At 40.7% G+C, this 22,500-nt stretch overlaps 1 protein-coding gene across 5 annotated transcripts in view; it reads right to left on the bottom strand.

Annotated features, from left to right (window-relative positions):
• trdn (triadin) overlaps positions 1–22,302 on the bottom strand; it is a 22,700-nt gene extending 398 nt beyond the window's left edge. Inside the window, exons 1-5 of one of the 5 annotated variants that reach the window (XM_080790835.1) lie at positions 21,919–22,302; positions 15,475–15,683; positions 11,765–11,806; positions 4,811–4,858; positions 4,454–4,579 (exon numbers count right to left, since the gene is read on the bottom strand). In XM_080790835.1, coding sequence (XP_080646961.1) covers positions 4,454–4,579; positions 4,811–4,858; positions 11,765–11,806; positions 15,475–15,661 — 403 coding nt within the window. In that variant the 5' untranslated portion in view covers positions 15,662–15,683; positions 21,919–22,302. Of the gene's footprint in view, positions 1–4,426; positions 4,580–4,810; positions 4,859–11,764; positions 11,807–15,474; positions 15,684–21,918 lie in introns of all 5 variants that reach the window. The other 4 variants (XM_080790833.1, XM_080790834.1, XM_080790836.1 and 1 more) reach the window with 4 other exon arrangements.
• Between the last annotated feature and the right edge of the window lie 198 nt (positions 22,303–22,500).

The raw sequence follows: 22,500 nt of genomic DNA on the forward strand, positions 1-22,500 counted from the left end.
TTTACTGTGTAGACTCTACACAGTCAATTCAATTCAAAGGGCTTTATTGGCATGAGAAAACATACGTTTACATTGCCAAAGCAGAAAGAACAATACTAACAATACAGCAATACAATCAAAACAAAAAGTATGTACACAGTCACTACACTGTAGAGCAGTAAATATTGAGGTTACTGTTATCGTTAAAACAATATGTGAATTATTATGTAGAATCGACATGATTTCCGTTTATCTACATTGTAGATAAACAGTATATTTTTAGCTTTGCTATTAAATGGTATATTATTAGTCCCAGCTCATAGAAGTAGAAGTAAGTATATAGCCTATTTAGTTTTGTACTATCATACTACTGTATCATCTTAGTGTTGCACTGAAGGGTGCAATTGCAGCAGTGACATAATAGTCCCTGAATAAATAAGGGGTTCGTTTTAATGTGTATATGCCTACTTTTGTATGAGTTATTTATTCTAGCGGTAACACTCGAGTTCACTTTTGTTATCACTGAGCGATGAAATTAGCTGGTCGGTAAAAATACAAAACGTTGTCAGTAGAAATGTCACACTTCACAAAGATTACAACAACACAGTAAACCATGCAGAGAAAAAATTGTAACAGCCCCCCCCCCCCCCCCAATGCTTCTATATATAAACTAAAGTAGGAAAAGTTAAATTGCTTTAGAAAGCAATTTCACAGCTTCAGACGAATTCAGGATTAATCCATTATTAATTGTTCTTTCTCTGATTGTTTCTGTGGAGAGTTTGGAGAGACAGGAGGCTCAGGGCATGAGAGGGGGAGTGACAGCACTGTATGGCGTCTGCCCGGCCCAGGGATCATCAGTGTGGTCATAATTATACGAGGGGTTGGCCGTGGCAAATTTTAGAATCTGTTTTTTGTTTTTTTACATAGCATTATAATGTTCTTATTTATTTTTAATCTAATGTCCATACATGATGTAACTCAGTTATAGGGATGTAGAGTGATACATCACTGTCCTTACATGATGTAACTCAGTTATATGTAGAGTGATATTCCACTGTCCTTACATGATGTAACTCAGTTATATGTAGAGTGATATTCCACTGTCCTTACATGATGTAACTCAGTTATATGTAGAGTGATATATCACTGTCCTTACATGATGTAACTCAGTTATATGTAGAGTGATATTCCACTGTCCTTACATGATGTAACTCAGTTATATGTAGAGTGATATATCACTGTCCTTACATGATGTAACTCAGTTATATGTAGAGTGATATTCCACTGTCCTTACATGATGTAACTCAGTTATATGTAGAGTGATACATCACTGTCCTTACATGATGTAACTCAGTTATATGTAGTGATACATCACTGTCCTTACATGATGTAACTCAGTTATATGTAGAGTGATATTCCACTGTCCTTACATGATGTAACTCAGTTATATGTATAGTGATATATCACTGTCCTTACATGATGTAACTCAGTTATATGTATAGTGATATATCACTGTCCTTACATGATGTAACTCAGTTATATGTAGAGTGATATATCACTGTCCTTACATGATGTAACTCAGTTATATGTAGAGTGATATTCCACTGTCCTTACATGATGTAACTCAGTTATATGTAGAGTGATATTCCACTGTCCTTACATGATGTAACTCAGTTATATGTAGGGTGATATTCCACTGTCCTTACATGATGTAACTCAGTTATATGTAGAGTGATACATCACTGTCCTTACATGATGTAACTCAGTTATATGTAGAGTGATATATCACTGTCCTTACATGATGTAACTCAGTTATATGTAGAGTGATACATCACTGTCCTTACATGATGTAACTCAGTTATATGTAGAGTGATATATCACTGTCCTTACATGATGTAACTCAGTTATATGTAGAGTGATACATCACTGTCCTTACATGATGTAACTCAGTTATATGTAGAGTGATATTCCACTGTCCTTACATGATGTAACTCAGTTATATGTAGAGTGATATTCCACTGTCCTTACATGATGTAACTCAGTTATATGTAGAGTGATATATCACTGTCCTTACATGATGTAACTCAGTTATATGTAGAGTGATATTCCACTGTCCTTACATGATGTAACTCAGTTATATGTAGAGTGATATTCCACTGTCCTTACATGATGTAACTCAGTTATATGTAGAGTGATATTCCACTGTCCTTACATGATGTAACTCAGTTATATGTAGAGTGATATATCACTGTCCTTACATGATGTAACTCAGTTATATGTAGAGTGATATTCCACTGTCCTTACATGATGTAACTCAGTTATATGTAGAGTGATATATCACTGTCCTTACATGATGTAACTCAGTTATATGTAGAGTGATACATCACTGTCCTTACATGATGTAACTCAGTTATATGTAGAGTGATATTCCACTGTCCTTACATGATGTAACTCAGTTATATGTAGAGTGATATTCCACTGTCCTTACATGATGTAACTCAGTTATATGTAGAGTGATATTCCACTGTCCTTACATGATGTAACTCAGTTATATGTAGAGTGATACATCACTGTCCTTACATGATGTAACTCAGTTATATGTAGAGTGATATATCACTGTCCTTACATGATGTAACTCAGTTATATAGAGTGATATATCACTGTCCTTACATGATGTAACTCAGTTATAGAGTGATATATCACTGTCCTTACATGATGTAACTCAGTTATATGTAGAGTGATATATCACTGTCCTTACATGATGTAACTCAGTTATATAGAGTGATATATCACTGTCCTTACATGATGTAACTCAGTTATAGAGTGATATATCACTGTCCTTACATGATGTAACTCAGTTATATGAAGAGTGATATATCACTGTCCTTACATGATGTAACTCAGTTATATATAGAGTGATATATCACTGTCCTTACATGATGTAACTCAGTTATATGTAGAGTGATATATCACTGTCCTTACATGATGTAACTCAGTTATATGTAGAGTGATATATCACTGTCCTTACATGATGTAACTCAGTTATATGTAGAGTGATATATCACTGTCCTTAGATGATGTAACTCAGTTATATGTAGAGTGATATATCACTGTCCTTACATGATGTAACTCAGTTATATGTAGAGTGATATATCACTGTCCTTACATGATGTAACTCAGTTATATGTAGAGTGATATATCACTGTCCTTAGATGATGTAACTCAGTTATATGTAGAGTGATATATCACTGTCCTTACATGATGTAACTCAGTTATATGTAGAGTGATATATCACTGTCCTTACATGATGTAACTCAGTTATATGTAGAGTGATATTCCACTGTCCTTACATGATGTAACTCAGTTATATGTAGCGTGATATATCACTGTCCTTACATGATGTAACTCAGTATATGTAGAGTGATATATCACTGTCCTTACATGATGTAACTCAGTTATATGTAGAGTGATACATCACTGTCCTTACATGATGTAACTCAGTTATATGTAGAGTGATACATCACTGTCCTTACATGATGTAACTCAGTTATATGTAGAGTGATATTCCACTGTCCTTACATGATGTAACTCAGTTATATGTAGAGTGATATATCACTGTCCTTACATGATGTAACTCAGTTATATGTAGAGTGATATTCCACTGTCCTTACATGATGTAACTCAGTTATATGTAGAGTGATACATCACTGTCCTTACATGATGTAACTCAGTTATATGTAGAGTGATATATCACTGTCCTCACATGATGTAACTCAGTTATATGTAGAGTGATATTCCACTGTCCTTACATGATGTAACTCAGTTATAGAGTGATATATCACTGTCCTTACATGATGTAACTCAGTTATATGTAGAGTGATATTCCACTGTCCTTACATGATGTAACTCAGTTATAGAGTGATATATCACTGTCCTTACATGATGTAACTCAGTTATATGTAGAGTGATACATCACTGTCCTTACATGATGTAACTCAGTTATATGTAGAGTGATATATCACTGTCCTTACATGATGTAACTCAGTTATATGTAGAGTGATACATCACTGTCCTTACATGATGTAACTCAGTTATATGTAGAGTGATATATCACTGTCCTCACATGATGTAACTCAGTTATATGTAGAGTGATATTCCACTGTCCTTACATGATGTAACTCAGTTATAGAGTGATATATCACTGTCCTTACATGATGTAACTCAGTTATATGTAGAGTGATATTCCACTGTCCTTACATGATGTAACTCAGTTATATGTAGAGTGATATTCCACTGTCCTTACATGATGTAACTCAGTTATATGTAGAGTGTTATATGTAGAGTGATATATCACTGTCCTTACATGATGTAACTCAGTTATAGTTATATCACTGTCCTTACATGGGAACTCAGTTATATGTAGAGTGATATATTCCACTGTCCTTACATGGGAACTCAGTTAGCTGATGAATACCTTCCTCTTCGTCCTCGGGCGCGACCAGGCTGGCCAAGAACTCCCACGCCGTCTCCAGCCAATCGCTGCCCTCCACCTCCACGGGGGCGACGACGGCCAGGCTCGCTTTCAAGGCTTTGACGCCCACTGAGACGAAGAGAGAGAGAGAGAGAGAGAGAGAGAGAGAGAGTCGGGTCGGAAGCACATGGTCAAAAGATGTCCGGCTTTTTCTGTCCCTCTGTGTGTGTGTGTGTGTGTGTGTGTGGGTTGACATGAACTGTCAACCCCGTTATATTTGTTTCCTTGTAAAAAGACGGGTAAAAGGGCAGGAGGCTGAAGCCCCCTTTGATGTCTCTGAGTATAGAATAGAGTGCTTACCTTTAGATCTCATAATCTTCTTGCCAAGTGCGGAGGGAGGAGGCAAACCTGCAGAACGGAGGACATTTTAACACCACATGAGCGTGCACACACACACACACACTTGACCACCTGGCTCCCAGCATTTACATTTGTAAGCTTGTTAGAATGGGAGACATGCAACATTTTCATAAGTCATTTCAATCCCATAAAGCACGTACAGTGTGCTTTTGAAAATCGACAAAAAGCATGCCCACTGCAGCTTCAGAATGATTCTGACACGTCTTGGCAATATCGTCACTGTCGGGTGGAAACCTTGTAGGCCTATATATGTTCAAAACAGTTACTTTTCAGGAAAATAGGAAAATTAAATTGACAATTATGATTATATTAGTCACAAGCTCATATATAGAAGAAGAAGAAGAAGAAGACACGGACAGAATAAACCAGAAACATAAAAACATTAACAGCATTATATCTACACATTGTGAGCTTGCAAATTGGCAATTTCTGCTATACTTTTGAGTGACACACAGCGAAAGGAATAGCATAGAATGTAATCAATAGAGCATACAATGTATGGCATAAAAAACGAAACATAAAATGGTTAAATAATTATGGAGATGAATTAAGGTTTCTGCCCTACAGCTACGCTATGTAGGATAATGAGTTCAGCGTCACGCTGCATGACCATGCACCATTTCTAACCATGCATGTTTGACTCAGTGAAAACATGGCCATCATGTTAGACTCATTGAAAACATGACCATGACCATGTTTGACTCAGTGAAAACATGGCCATCATGTTAGACTCGATGAAAACATGACCATGACCATGTTTGACTCAGTGAAAACATGGCCATCATGTTAGACTCATTGAAAACATGACCATGACCATGTTTGACTCAGTGAAAACATGGCCATCATGTTAGACTCATTGAAAACATGACCATGACCATGTTTGACTCAGTGAAAACATGGCCATCATGTTAGACATGCAAAATTGCTAACCAATGTTAGACTCATTGAAAACATGACCATGCAAAATTGCTAACCAATGTTAGACTCATTGAAAACATGACCATGTGCACCATATGATATTTTGAGATGGGGGTCGACGAACAAACACACATAATCTTGGGAAACCTTGACATGAAAAGGTTTGAGAACCACTGACAGAGCTTTTCTTTCAGATTTAGAACTAAGGCATTTGTAGAATCGTCAAGCGTCGGTCAAGTCTCAACTCTCCCGTCACACATGGTGCTATTCTAATTGGAGTCATGCCTTTCTTTCTGAGCGATAATGTCTTTGTTTTGATGTCCCTTCCAGAGGACAGTGTCACAGAGGATGTGACGGTCTGTCGTGCATGTGTGTCCCCCCCGTAGCCTACCGCCCTGCGTGCGCGCTATTATAATTAATACTCATAAACAACTGATTAATGCAATGACATTTTGTGTGATTGACACTCCGGCCCGCCGGTGTCACGGACACCACACTCACGCACGCACGCACGCACGCACTCTGTCTCTGCAGTCGTTCACTTTCTTATTATGCTCTTTGTTCTCTATCGCTTTTCCTTACCAACCGCTCTGCCGCGTCAAATCTTTTCTTTCTTTCCTTTAGACTGTTGATGTGTCAACTCACTGGTTGTGTGTGTGTGTGTGTGTGTGTGTGTGTGTGTGTGTGTGTCTGTGTGTGTGTGTGTGTGTGTGTGTGTGTGTGTGTGTGCGTGCGTGCGTGCGTGCGAGCGGATCATTGATTGTGAGGTCCTAGGCCATGATAATAAGGATGTTAGCAGTCTGATTAGATGCCTGATTGAACACCTGTTGAGAGTGCCAGTGATTATTCTGTTCTTGCCGCTTTCTTTTACTGTAGTAAAACATTTATATTTTGTCTTTAGAACTGTGCTGTTCAGCCGTTACATTTCAGCATGTCTTGATATCCTTGGACTCTTTTTCTCTGTATTGGGCTACAGTATGTACTGTATCTCCATGCAGGCAATTTTTGTGTCAACTTCCCTTTCATTTCTCTCACTCCACCAGCTGTCTAAAAACCCGGTTTTTCGGCTGCCGACAGCCGAAAGTGTCGGAAGCGCAAAACGGGTTTCCGCTCTGGTGTGGCAGTACTGTCTCTCTGCAAATGCCTTCTAAAATCTGTGGTTCTCAAACATTTCCGTGTGAAGGAGGACCCCCAAAATGATATTATATACAATGTGTATTTGGCCAATGGACAACCCGTCTGAGCAGATTATTCTCAGTTTCTCAAACGCTTTCAAGATTTTTTTCAGAAATTGTTCAAAAATAGCAGATGCAAATAATTGTAAATGTATGTGACGTTGTTTGTGTGTATGAGTATCTATGAAAGTGTGAAACAGCTGAGGTTGTGTGGGGGGGAAAAAAGCAGTTGTAAGAAATATGTATGTTTATAATTCTGTGAAGTTGTCCAAACTGAAATAAAAACAAAAAATAATATATAGCAGATGCACAAGCTCAAAAGCTCACGAAAAGCTTGTAGATCAGCACTTTCCTGCACGTGATTCTGTATGGTACGGTACCCGGGCTACACGCCAGCTAGGGAGAATTCCATCCACCTCCAAAAGACAAAAAAAAGTCTCCTTGCCATTTAATTTACACGTTCTGGCCTTTGAGGAAATGTCATGGTCGGAGAGAGGGGAAAGCTACAGCGTGATTAAAAATGCAGGCCAGTGTTTTGTCTCTGTCATCGGCGGCCCGCGCGCTCGCTTCCTCACTGAAGATAGGACTATCATCGTGTTACAGATGACATCTGAACCGCTTCTCCTTCTGTTTTGCTTTTTCCAGAGAGTTTGGACTGAGACAAATTCATGCTCCTTTTCACACAACCCTGGCTGGGTAATATTCGGTCCATATGACCCTATTTGCTATGGCAGGTGAGAGCGTTTGAGGGGGGGACGGGACGGGGACGGACATTGGTTTTCAATGTTTTCATATCTAGGTCTATTATTATATACAGCATTTGAGCCACGGACCACCATTTGTTGAGATTTTGCCTCTCAGACCCATGCCAAACTAAAGAATATTTTGTTATTTTTGGGCAGGGCTTGACATTAAGGCATTGTCTGCTTGTCCGGGACAAGTATTACTTGAACTTTCTAATTAATATTAAACTATAGTCCCCAAAATGAAAAGTTTTAGGAATTACATATTGGGTGAGTGCACAGGCAGTGCTACAAGTTTAGGTCAGTCTGCTAACCGTGCGCGGATAGGACCGATCTATGGCTGTGTATTTGGAATACATTAAATAATTATGTAAGATCATAGACATTCTAATCTATAGGGCTATTAACTTGCAAACTTAGAATATTCATCTAATATCCAAACATATATAAAACCAACTTACAGTTAGTTGATTTAAAAATGTAGGCCTATTTGTGTGATCGTGCTCCGGACAAGTGACTTTTGTGCCCGGACAAGTGAATGGGTACAAGTGCCTCAAAAGGTTAATGTTAAGCCCTGGGGTATAAGATCGTATCCACAATCCTGCATGCTGTATCGATGTTGGTACTATAGGAGAGATAACAGGCAAATGTTGATCAAAATAACAATTATTCTGCAGTCTCCAATTGTGTAGAATTCTTGTCAATTAAGTAATGCAGATGTCTAACAATTTCCAGGTCCATTTGGTTTCATTTTACGCTCTCGAGAGTTAAATATCCATGCCAGATCCTTTTTCATTCTGGCTTCGGCAGGGCTTATTGCCAGAACCGAACGAACAAAGGGCGACAGCTCAGTTTGCTCGAGGCGAGCCCCTTGACTGAACCAGCTGGTTTATGTACCACGTTTCTTGGCCGTTTGTTTACATCATCCTCTGTACGTATACTGTATAGTACTGTATACATAACGTGCTTTGACACGATTCGTCTCGGAGATTTCGTACCGTTTCTGGAAGTATGCGTGCTTTATCTCTCTCCGTGAATGAAACCTGCTGCGACCTGAGGCCGATTCTGAAAGTGTTTGTGCCATTCTAAACCCGAACAGTTTTCTGAAAGAACATGTTATGCTATATATATTATCAAAATGATGTGTAATTTGGCTGCGGACCCCCATCTCAAAATATTTAAAAAACGCTTATACAGTGTATTTCATTCATTCATTCAAGATTTGCACAGATGTGATAGATTTTTCTAAAATAGCAGATCTACAAGCTCATAGCACGCCACAAAGTACAGACTATGAGCTTGCATGCATCACTGCTATTTTTGAATATCCAACCAATGTGCTGTACTGTATATAAGCTAAAATGTCAAATAACACCCGGTTAAAATGGGATAATTAATTGCCATGTGGTGGAAGGCGCACAACTAAAAAGTTCCTATATCATTGATACCTGCCAACCAGCGGGTAGACGAAATTACGGTACAAATATTAACCAGTTAACAGTTTCTTTAATATTATTTTATTTGCACAAAGGTCAATTGCCTTCCGTCTGTTAGAAATGTAGGCTACTGTATTGACCCCTTGCACATAGGAAATACTGCTGCTTCTGTCTCCGTTAGAGATAGCATTCTGTCTGCCTCAGAAACTCCTTTTTTCTTTTACCCCTTTTAACACCAGTGAGGGTCTTTTCAAATTGGGTCTGGTTGGCTCAGAGATTAATTGTGTTAAGTTTAGATCTACACAGATCTACAGATACTGCTTCTGTTCAGAATATATTGTATCCCGTCTTATAGAAAATGCTCGATAGTGCATGGGCTCTGCAAGAACCCGGCTCGATAAGCCTGATGGATAAGGTGATCATTATCAATAAAAAATTAACGAGCTCCATCCCTAGTCCTATACTGTATTCTAAACTAAATGAAAAAAGTAAGGAATCTCAAACTTAACCCATTTTTGGCGTTTTAAACATTATGTTATACTTTAGCTATTGAAAAATAGCAGATCTACAAGCTCATAGTGCGGCACCGAGTGCCGCGCTACGAGCTTGTAGGCCTGCTATTTTTGAAAAACTGTGAAAATGTGGTGCAAAACTTTGAATATATATTCTTTCAGAACGTTTTTTTTACTCAAATCTTTGCTTCTGGGAGGTTTCCTGGAAGAATATTTTCAGATGGGGCTCGGTGGCCAATTAAATATATATTTTTGGGAGTCCTTGACATGAAAATGTTTGAGAACGACATGAGGCTTTTCAGAAAACTGTCAAGATTTAGAAGACATTTGTAGAATCGTCCACAGGTCTAAATGGGTTAAGTCATTATTTTGACAAAATGCCCCAACAAACCCAAAACAAAATCCTAGCGTGTTTCAGAGCCCGTAGAGGAAGGCTCTCTTGCCGTGAGCCGGTGGATATGTCAGTATGTTGTCCTATTTGTCCTCTTAAGCTCGAGATGTGCTACTGTGCCTTTTCTATCTTCAATCTTCCGGGACATGTTTTAATGGGGTTTAAAGCTTCTCCAGCGAGAGTCCCACCATCGAAGCACAACCTGTTATTTTATTTTTTCCTAACCCGGCATTATTCATGGTCATTCTTTCGGTCTCGAAGGGCTGATAATAAGGACTCCAGCGGACCACTTAGCTAATGGGCATGCAGGTAACCATGGAGATGCACTCGGAAATTTCATATCTGGCTGATGAGAATGCCCCGGACCTCAGGTGCGTGTGTGTGCGTGTGTGTGCGTGTGTGCGTGTGTGTGCTGGGTCTGAAAAGGTTAATCCATGCAGGCTCTGTTTGGAGCCGATGCTAATGCGTACTGCAGGTCCAGGTTGATGGGCACATAACAAATATTTGACCCTGCTTGACGAATGATTGATTTACCTCTCAGGATTGTCTCAAATCAGGAAAGAAACTTTTGCAAAGTAAGCCATCTACTGGTACAGAATGTGCCATTTGAGACCTTCACAGGTGCCATTGGCAGTCATGTCACGAGTTTGTCAGTATTTAGAAAGCAATTGAACTATTTTGGCAAATCTTGAGTAATAGTGGTGTCCCCATTTGATACAAATATATATGTATTTTTTTGTGGCTTTCAACTTTTTTTTTAATTTTAGTATGGAGGGACAGAACCAAATGGGAGTCCATTTGTATACTGTGAGAGTTATGGGTGTCCTTGAAATTAAAACGAACCACTGATCTATAGAATAGATATAGAATAGATTAGCTGCCATTAATAACCGTTGAGGTGCAGCTACAAGTTAGAACAATGATAATGTAAAGTAAATAGCCCAGTATAATAGTATAAAACTGCAGTGCAACATCAACTGAAGCGTTCAAAAGTAATTGATCACTGTAAAGGGCACATCATCGTGTGATTAATGACATGGTATGTATGGGAATGGCATATAGACTGGCATAGTCGCCGACGCCGATGCGAGCATCCTAGGCAGTATCCACCGATGTATCCACCGATGTAAGCATCCTATAGGCACTATCCACCGATGTATCCACCGATGTAAGCATCCTATAGGCACTATCCACCGATGTATCCACCGATGTAAGCATCCTATAGGCACTATCCACCGATGTATCCACCGATGTAAGCATCCTATAGGCACTATCCACCGATGTATCCACCGATGCAAGCATCCCAGGCAGTATCCACCGATGTATCCACCGATGCAAGCATCCCAGGCAGTATCGGCAGCGTTTCCGATACAGAGAATGTTAGAGAGGCGGCGGCTGAAATTCCCTAAAAAGGGCACTTTTTCTTTTAACCAAAAAAAACAGCGAAAATAGCTGATCTACAGTACAAGCTCTCAACGTTTCTTTCACCATAGTAAAACGCTGCATTCATGCTCTGGAGAGAACGGGTTTTTGTTTTACAGACGGGGTAAAAAGAGACGGCTTCGACGTCGATGCGTGCACGTGCACCATGCGTATGGGAACGACTCTATAGCAGAAAACGTAGAAGTATACAAGCAGACGACGTGCAGGCAAGTCATGCAGCAACAGCATGCGTGTGTTAAGATGGTGGTGGTGCCGGTGGTGGTGGTATAGCTTTACCAGGAGAGAAACACTTTGGGTCATCACAGTATGACGTGTAGTCTTTTGAGGGGATGGGATGACCGCACGCGGTGATCGGATGGCGATGGTGAGAGGATGGAGGAGGCGGTGGAGGAGGATCAATGGAGGGATGGGAGGAGGAGGAGGAGGAGGTGGAGCATGGGAGTGAGAAAGGGGTGGGGGGGGGGTGGAGTTAGAGATGGGATGGCGTGGATGTGCTGCATGACTACTATATACTGCTGGTGGAGGTGTCGGATGTTATCAGACGATATAATAGCCGCCATCAGCCCTTATAGCAAGGCCATATACAATGGAGCCAGTATGGACATTTCCTACATATCGACGTTTCGTTCGGCCACTGTCCGACGTCGTGTTATGCGCGTTGTCTGACTACTAACCTAGTAACCCTATTATCTAACCCTAACTGGAGTTATAATTATGGTTATAGGATCCTAACCACAACCCTAACCTCAGTCTTAACCCGGCCACGTATACGTAAACATAAAGCACAGTTGTTGCATATCGCAGTTTCGGGGTTGTTTTCGCTTCGGCGGCGGTAATTTGCCTTCCGCGTTTCCTATAGTTGCCTATACTCGTGGTATAGGCAGTATGTAGGACGTGTCCATAGTGCCGCCATTGCATGGTCTGATAAGAACATATTGGTGATTATGGGTTAATTGATAACATCTGAAGCGGGTGCTGCTGCTGGATAGGTCGGGACAGGTCATGTGATGTGTTTGTGGTGGTGGTATAATGGTGGTGATGGTAGAGGTGAGACACAAGGCAGCTAGAATAGATGGAAAGGACTCTGAGTTTTCACTCAAATGTTTACGTGCACTACTAGTGCAAAAGTACTACGGACATCAAAATATAGTTCAAGTATACCAAAAGCAAATGTGCATTATGTCATTATGCAGAGCATCCCATTTCACGAGTTAAGGAAACAAATATCGTAAGATTTTAGTCGACAGTAATCGAGTAAGTTGATTTTGATGACCGAAATGTATTTCGGCAGGCCTTGATGGTTGATTTTGTACTTTTTTGCATGGTGAAAATTGCCGATCCAGATCAGCAATTTTCAGCATGCAACCAAAACATATAATGACTTGTCTTTTAGTTCTACTGGATCTCTTACTCCACTAGTATCTCCTTAACATTTTAGTATATCGTTTTTATTTGTTATTTGTCTTAGTTATTTTAGTCATCATCATAGCTTATAAATTCCATTTAGAAAAAAATTCGTCATATTTTTTGTCGACGAAATCAACACTAAACAGAACGCCGATTTCACCCAATCAAGAGAGAGAACTCGCACGTACAGGATACAAAGAACTGGGATGCAATTATCCTTATACGGTCCTCTGGATGAAATTGGCAAAAAAATTAATTTCTGTTTACTAAAGAGCACTGTTACTGACCAATCACTATAGAGCACTGTTACTGACCAACAATGAGCAATCACTGTATCCAGCTTGTCTTCATTTCAGCTTAGATTTAGACATACTTAAAGCACAGCTCAAGACCCACCTCTTCACTCTTGCTTTTAGTTGAGTTTTTAAACCTGTGTTCTTATAATCACGCTTACAGTTCTGCCTGATTTTATGCATGTTTTTATGCTCTTTGTTATTGTTTTACTGTTTTTTTGCTTGTTTTAATGCTATTGTACGTGTTTTTTTTTCTTTTTTGCCCTGTAAAGCACTTTGCGCTGCATTCTATGACATGAAAAGTGCTATAAAATAAAGTTCATGATTATTGCTTAATATTATAGCACCTTTTAAAGATAATGTTGCTAACTTGATACACAGCGGCACTGAAATTTGACACCGCTGTTTTTAAGAGTGTTTCCACTATTGAAGTCAGCTTCAAAAATGCCCAAGGATTGTAGAAAAAACCTCTGGATGACAGATGCATGTTTGAATTAAATGTGACAGATGATCTTGGAATGGTTGAAGGGTTATGCATGGTAGCACTAGTTCCATAGTGGTTTAAAGTAACTAAGTGCATATATACTTATTAGTTTTGAGGTATTTCCAATTTCCAAAACTTTTACTTCTACTCCACTCAGAGGCACATAATTATTGTACTTTTACTCCACTATATGATTAGAAAGCTTTAGTTATACTTTGGAGATTTAGTTCATTATTACAAAACATACAGTTATATATCACATCAGCCCTATATCCATTTCGGCCATTTGAAAACAGACGATCTACAAGCTCACAATGTGTCGTGATGAGACACATTGTGAGCTTGAACCAAATCAACACTGGCCGTGTCAAGCGTGTGTGTGTGTGTGTGTGTGTGTATAGAGTGTCGCAGTCCCGCCCCCTACCAGGGCCCAGGAAATAGTTCCCCGGTCATTTATGTCTATACAAAAGTATTTATTTAAAGACCTTTTGAGCCTCGTACAAAGCCAACTCGAGTTGTGACAAATCATGACGGGCCGAACTAATAATTATTATTATATATAATATAATATAATAATATATTATTATAATAATTGTTGTTTTTCTTCTCTGTAACTATTTGTTTGGTCCAAAATGTTGCGTTTGTTGTCATGATTTGTCACAACTCCAGTTGGCTTTGTCCGCGGCGTAAGCGTCTTTAAATAAATACTTTTTGAAAAGCCTATGGAGAAAATGAATGGAAAAATGTACTTCTGGGTCTCACGTCGTCATGAAAGGGGGCGGGACTGCGACACTCTATATCCTGCAGACATAGCGCTATACCTGCTATAAGGCATAGTGTGTGTACTGGTGCTGCATACGTTGGTTAGACATAGTAACATTTCGACAGGCATTAGTCCGACAACACCGTTGCTCACGGTCACAACTAACCCCGTGGCCGCGGTTAAAACTCACTCGTGGGTCCCGCCACGCGTGGCAGGTTAAAACTAACCCATGGTAGGTTAAAGCTCTTCCTTCCCTTGAGGTTATAGGTTTAGGGTTGGGTTTTGGGCATGGTATACGTGTCGGACTAATGGCTGTCGGACTGTTAGTACCAGTGTTGTTTTTGGCAGCAACTTTCTATTTTAGTTTAGTCATAGTCTTTGGACTGAAACTTCATTTAGTTTCAGTCACATTTTAGTGTTTTGTCTAGTTTTAGTCGACTAAATGTCATACAATTTTAGTCGACTAAATCTACAGTTGATTTAGTCGACTAAAATGTATTTTTGGCGGATCTTGATGCCGTCGTAATGAGTGTTTTTACACTTGCTGAAAATAGCCGATCTACAAGCTCACAACGTGTCGCGTTGTGAGCTTGTAGATCGGCTATTTTCAGTATGCAACCAAGTGTAAAATGACTTACAGTATACTGGATCTCTTGTCCACTAGCCCCTTCCTAACATCTTAATGTAGTTTTTATTTGTCGACGAAATTGTCAGTATATTTAGTCTTAGTTTTAGTCATTGTAGCTTAGTTTTCATTTAGTTTCCATTTGTTTTTGTCAGTGAAAATAGGTAATCGACAAACATTTTTCGTCTCAGTTTTAGTCGACGAAAACAACACTGGTTAGTACATCGGACCAAACACATATAGGGCGGGCGGACCTCCGTATATGCATGAGGACTCGGAGTCCAAGCTGCTTCTTTACACTTTCCACTGTTCCACTTTTTCACTTTGGCAATGTATGTTTTATCATGCCAATGAAGGCCTTTGAATTGAATTGAATTGAATTGAATGGCGTGTACTGCTGACGTAGCGTTATACCTTTCGCAGCGTTACCTGCTAAGGTCTGGTAGTCCAGCAGATCAAACAGCACGATGGCCACGCCCGACCAGGTGAGGATGAGAGCCATGACGAGCAGCCACGCCATGGGGCAGCTGAAGGTCACCAGCAGGTCGTCCAGGAAGGAGCGCGGAGAACCGCCCTTCACAGCCTTGGCCTCCCCCGCCATCGGGTCAATCAGGTGCAGCTGGCTGGTGGCCGAGAGAGAGAGAGAGAGAGAGAGAGGTGGGGGAGAGAGAGAGAGATGTTGATGACAAACTTTATTTTAGACACAATAGGTAGCGGAGCGGCTGGACAGTAAGGGTGAAGCCGACTGATGAGTTTTATGATAATCTTTATTTCGGAAACCCAACATAGAAACTAGGAAAAAAATGACAAAAATACATACTAAATTATCACAAAATACACATATTTGCAACAAACATTAATTCATATCAAACTCCACATCTTAAGTTGCATGTTTTCCATATATGTAGACCTTCATTACCAATACAATTAGAATGCATAAATAAACCACCATATTATAATGCATTATAGAAAGATAGCAAGAATAAAAACAATAACAAACGTCCCTCAGGAATGACAAACAATAAAATGATCACCTTTTCCCCTTCCAGCTCGGTGCTAATAAAGTGTACATGTACATAAGTGGCATTTTGATCCAAGGTCTGTCCTTCCCTTCAGCCTTGGCCATCCTTTCCTTGTGCCACTCCTCGCTCCTCTACCACCGAGGCAGTTTTATATAATGTTGCCATCTGCAGCCACACAGGTGAAGTTCATCATTTAAATTGGAGTAATCAGTCCCAGGAAACAAAACAAGCCTCAGAGAGACACCTGACATTTGGGCAGGAGGAAGCCTTCAAAATAAGAGTCCACACAAGAGGGACCACACATTGTGGCCATATAAACCCCCCTTTGGGTCCGTTACAACCTCCACTGCCCTTAGCCTACTTGTCTTTATATAGTTGTGGTGCGCATGGAGGAGTCTGCCGTCAACTTCGGTTTGGAAGATTTTGGAAGATTGTGAATCCTTTTAAAACAATAGGCTATATTCACAGTTTCTTACTTGTCACAGTCTGTCAGTGTCCTTGTGTATGTGTCTTGTGTCTTTGAGAGTGGCTGTGTGTGTGTGTGTGTGTGTGTGTGTGTGTGTGTGTGTGTGTGTGTGTGTGTGTGTGCGTGCATGCCTGTGTCCGTGTGTGTGTGTGTGTGTGTGTGTGTGTGTGTGTCTGTGTGTGTGGGAGTATAAGGCACCATGGTACAGTGGGTAGGCATGGCTCCAGCTTCCAGGTTGGCACACCTGTTACCAGTTCCCTGTGTTGGGAACTGGTAGTACAAGTACAACATTGAGGTAATTCACTTGAATATTTTCCATTTCCAATACTTCTACCCTCAGATGTAGTGTACTGTACATTTATTTGAAAACGTGCCTGTGAGGTCTCACCCATATAGTACCATGGCTGCAGAATGTATAGAATGAACACCGTCGTATAGTAGCGTCAATGCAAAAAGTTAACGGGAACATCAGCAATGCATGAGTTTGGATCCAGATAAATCGATGACTTCTCTAAAAGATGAAAAGGCGCGCCGTTACGTTGGGTCTGTTTTCTATTCGGTTCCAAACATTCCAAGCTTGCCGTTGGAATGAATGAATGATGGGGTTTTTATTTTGCTCTTTGAAGCTTTTTGAGTTTTAATTAACACAAGAAAGGTGTCAGTGTGTTATCTCGTCAGCTTTCGAAACAGAGTATGAACGGAATAAAGCAAAGCGGCAGAACAGAGCCGTTTCCTCTCCTGAAGGTGACATTCTCTCCTCACCAACAAAATAAGATTGTTATGCAGTGAGAGTGAGTTAATTTGACTTAAAATATGTCTTATTGATATACAACAAAGTAAAGATCACTTGCTGAACCTGGGAAATAGGCTATACAGATGTGTGCACGCGACCACACCCTAAAGTTAATTTGACCAAATCAACCATGGCAACTTTACACAGACGTTTTTACTTCCAAAACATGGCCCCGAAGTTGTTTTTTTTTGATTGAAATGTTTATTTGAATAAAGCAATTTTAAAAACAATATAAACAGAAACGTCAGAATAACAAGCAGTACAAAAATAATAAAAAAGCTAATTCAAAATGAGTGAGAAGAAGCATGGCTTACAGTATAAAAAGACCGTGGCACTGGCGGAATTCATTATTAATCAATACCTGGCACTCATTTCATATATAGTGTGGCTTCATATATCCATTCTGCAAGTCTCTATAGGCTGCAATACAATATGTTCATGTGATTATGAAGACATTCATGATTGAAATGTGCTACAGGTGCGTTTGGTGTGCTTGCGGAATGAGATATACAAATATGGCTACAAAGGACAGGGTGCATAATGTTAGTTATACATACCAACATGCCTGCCCTGCCTGCCTGCCTGCCCTGCCTGCCTGCCCTGCCTGCCTGCCTGCCTTCCTGCCTGCCTGCCTGCCCTGCCTGCCTGCCTGCCTGCCTGCCCTGCCTGCCTGCCCTGCCTGCCTGCCTGCCTGGCTCATGCCTGGGAGCATTTATTTTGATGCCATCGCACGGTTCAGCCTGACCTTTCATGTGCTGCGCCATCGATCCAACATAACTCTGCTTACTGACGCGTGCACGTGTGTGTGAGATGTGTGTGCGTGTGCGTGTGCGTGTGCGTGTGCGTGTGCGTGTGCGTGTGTGCGCGCGCGTGCCGTGTGCTTTAAGGCAGCGGCTGATTGATCCAGTGCAGGGCTGACAGTAGCTGTCCAGACCAGGACAACACATTGATCCAGATAGCAAGTATAGCTAATGTAGCTGTGTGTGTGTGCGTGCGTGTGTGTGCGTGTGCATGTGCGCGTGCATGTGCATGCGTGCAGGCGGCTGGACAGGAACCATACACTGTAGCCTACAGAACATTTACTTACAGGAACACTTCATTTTCAATCACTTATTTTTATTTATTTATTAGTATTGTCATTATTTTTTAGAGTAGCCAATCTTTTTGTTTACCCCCTTTTCTCCCCAATGTAGTCGGTCCATTCCTCCCCACACACATCTCTGTGGTTTTCAAGCTTTTTCAATTTGGTCCATTATTTATTCATCATAATGAGATTTTGCATAGACTTTTATTTTGTTGTCGCTGGATAACATTTTTGTCCACAATTCCATGCCGTATTGATGTTGGTACCATTAGGAGAGATAACAGGCAAAGGCTTCTTTTAAATTATGAAAAGGAGATGTTTAACTCGATGTTTAACTAATAATTGCGGCTATAGCTGTTAGCATAAACCCCAGTTCCCAGTGCCACCATAAGCGTTCACTTTAAAAGGGAACGCATATGGTTTATTGTCATGATGTGTCACAACTCGAGTTGGCTTTGTCCGTGGCGTAATCGTCTTTAAATAAATACTTTTCGAAAAGTCTATGAGGAAAATGAACGAGAAATTCACTTCTGTCTCTAGCGTTGTCGTGAAAGGGGGCGGGACTGCGGCGCTCTATAGGGTGATATAATTGTCACTGTATGTGTTCCTACAGGCTGCAGCTGTCAGCATGGGGAGTGTTAGGGCGGGAGGAGTAGATAGGACGAAGGCTGTACGTCCTCCCGGTGGGGGCTCCTCACTATAGGTGAGTCAGTAGGATACGACAGCAGGGAAAACACACGGAACAAATGTGTGTGGGGAGGAATTCATTGGCATAAGGACTAAATTGGGGTAAAAACAAACAAACAAACAAAGTTCCTTTAAAGCTGGAAAAACGTGTGTGCCTCAGAGGAGGGCTGTGTCAGAAACCTGCCTATACCAGCGCCTCAGCTCCTCCACGGAATAGAAACTACAGACTTTCCCTGTACTAAGTTAGCATGCTGAAACAGAAAAGCCATTATTGTTCTTCCGTAAAAAGGAAAAAGATACGTTTTAAATCTATTTTGAAATGACCAAACATGCCTATACCGTATTTCATGCCTATACCAATTATATGAAAATAGGTTGAACATACGGTATAGGCTGAAATGTTCCTTTGATGAGAGCATATATACTTTTCTTCATGTTTATACAGCAATGCAATGACATTAACCCATTCAGTCCTGACGTCGAACTTTTAAAAAATGACACTTTTCTGAAAGATTTGAGACACATTTTAACTATTTTTCTAAAATAGCAGACCTACAAGTTCATAGCGCGCCACTCGGTGGCGCGCTATGAGCTTGTAGATCTGCTATTTTTCAATAGCTAAATTATAACATAATGTTTGAAACACCAAAAGGGGTTCCCTCCCAAAATGGGTTAAAATAAAAGTATTCATTACATTATAGGCCTACAGTATACTTTTTGAATGCTTCAATATTTGACATATTATACAGTGTATACTTCTTTGACTCAAGTACTGGAGGTTGAGGACTTTATCCACAACTATAGTGTGGACCTTCGTGGCCGGTTCAGACTCAAAAATCACCCGTGTTCTCCCGACATGCGTGGCGGGTTACAACTAATCCGTGCTGTGGCTTCGCGTGAGGTTATGGGGGTTAGGTTGGGTTTTGGGATAGTGTTAGTAATGGTCGGACCATTACTAACGGGCGTTTAGGCAATTACCTAAACTTCTTTGCCCCTTTATTTTTTTCCTTTTATTTTTTGGAAAACAAATGTAATGAGTTCAAGGCAAGGCATGCACGGTCGGAAAAGTCTCCTTCTTGGGGGGTGATCAGGCAGGAGACACACAGCAGGTGTGGCATGCAGCTGCCTGTCACTGACACACGTTTGTGTTTACATGATGATGTACAGTATAGGCTGTGTGTGTGTGTGTGTGTGTGTGTGTGTGTGTGTGTGTGTGTGTGTGTGTGCGTGTCCGTGTGTGTGGGCTACAACTTGGCAAAAGGTGATCTAGTCTATAGCCTACCTGTTGTCACCATACAATAACACTATATGTATTTTCTGAATGAGGGGGAGGGGTGGGGGCATAGAGAGAAACGAAGCGAGCAAACGGCGTAAGTTAACTGTGTAACAGCTCCACTCAAGCTGCACTCAATACTTTAGGCATAGTAGGCTATAGCAGGTTATAGGCTAGTCCCCATTTGTTGTGGTATACTGGCATTAAAAAACATTGACGTGTTCCTATTTTATTCTTGAGGGGTGCTAGCCCCTCCTATATGTCCAGCTTTGAGGGTTTGTGTGAACACAAACATTGGAGACAAAGTTAATTTCCATAGACAGTTTGAGGGTTTGTGTACAAAGCACAAACATGCGTAAACAAACACAAACATTGAAGACAAAAGTGAGGACGCAAATTGTGATTGGCCATAATGAGATGATGTATGATGACGTGTGATGATAAGAGCGCCCCTCACTTCACACAGGTGTGATTTTTTTCTAAACCCCGGTCAAAAGTTCCTGGTTTAATACAGCCTGGGAGACCCCAGAGCGCAAAATGACAAAGCGATTCAGATTTGTATCATTTCAATAGATACGCATAAACAAACTACTGCACATGAACAATGTTGCCCAAACTAAGATACCTGATGGGAAATATATATTATATATACACAGATTTACTGATGCAAATAAATGTTGTCAGCCCATTTCCTGGTTTAGTATAGTAACCGTATATAGGCTACACAAATCGTTGGTTTAGATTTACTCATCCCGATGTGACATCATCAAAACATTATAGTAAATCAGATTGTTTTTGACTGACAGTTTTGAACCAATTGTACAGTCCAGTGTTATCCCAAACGTTTCAGGTCCAGACCCAAAAGAGAGATTAGACGTTTGCCCAGGACCCAAAGTACTTCTTAACCCATTCTGACCTGAGATCAGATTCATACGAGGTTTCCACTGGACACACACACACTGGTCTGATGAACCCATTCTGACCTGAGATCAGATTCTAAAAATGTCAGTCGTTCTTCGATTTTTCAAAAATAGCAGACCTACAAGCTCGTAGCGCGCCACTCGGTGGGGCGCTACGAGCTTGTAGATCTGCTATTTTTCAATAGCTAAAGCATAACATGATGCTAACACCAAAAGGCGTTCCCGGTCAGAATGGGTTAATATAATGTTTTATTCATGGCATTCCTTAGATTTGTTAGTTTTTAGTTTTCCTCGAGTCGTGACCAGTAGAAATTGGTCCGTCGGTGACCCACAAAGTGGTCCCGACCCACCGTTTGGGAAACAGTGATTTTAGAAGACATTTTTTTTTAGAATTGACAGCTTGTAGATCTGCTATTTAAGCTATACTTTAGCTATTGCAAAATAGCAGATCTATACGTACAAGCTCACGCTATACGAGCTTGTAGGTCTGCTATTTCTGAAAAGTCGTGAAAATGTGTCGCAAATCTTTAAATATGAATGAATGTCAGGATTTAGAAGGCATTTGTAGAATCGTCCTCATGTCTAAATGGGTTAAATGTGAGTGTTACAGTACCTCTGTCTGTGTGTTACGTTGTCTTCTCGGCTGTCTCGGTCAGAAACCACGGCGTTTCCCTGGCAACCGGGACACCTCCTGGGCGTATATATATATATATATATATATATTGGCTGTGTCGGGAAAAGATGGCGGGGCGACAGAGCTCAGTATATGGCGACAACCAATCACCAGCTGATCACAAACGACGTTCTTTTTTCCTTAGAAGAAACTCCCCTCCGTTGAAGAAAGTGAAAACGACTCCAGTGGAGAGAGAGAGAGAGAAAACCAGTCCAGGGAGATAGGAAAATGTCTTTGGGTTCTCTGTGTTTGTCCCGGGCCTCCTCTGGTGTTGAAGTATATGAAGTATAGTTTAGAGTCGAGCTAGGGCAGCAGTCAGTCAGCCCAGTTGGAGGAGTGACACACAGGGTGGGACAGCTAGGGGGGGTGAGGGGGACACACTCTCTGAACCATTCATAGAGTGGCCCTCCCCCCCCCCCCCCTGTGAATGTCCCAAATTAGACGGAAACATATGGTGAGAGAGAGAGAGAGAGAGATTAGCTGAGAGGGGACAGGAAGAGGGGACACAGACAGACAGACAGA

Source organism: Protomyctophum bolini, assembly GCF_963924005.1.
Source record: "Protomyctophum bolini genome assembly, chromosome: 19".
NCBI classification, from domain to species: domain Eukaryota; kingdom Metazoa; phylum Chordata; class Actinopteri; order Myctophiformes; family Myctophidae; genus Protomyctophum; species Protomyctophum bolini.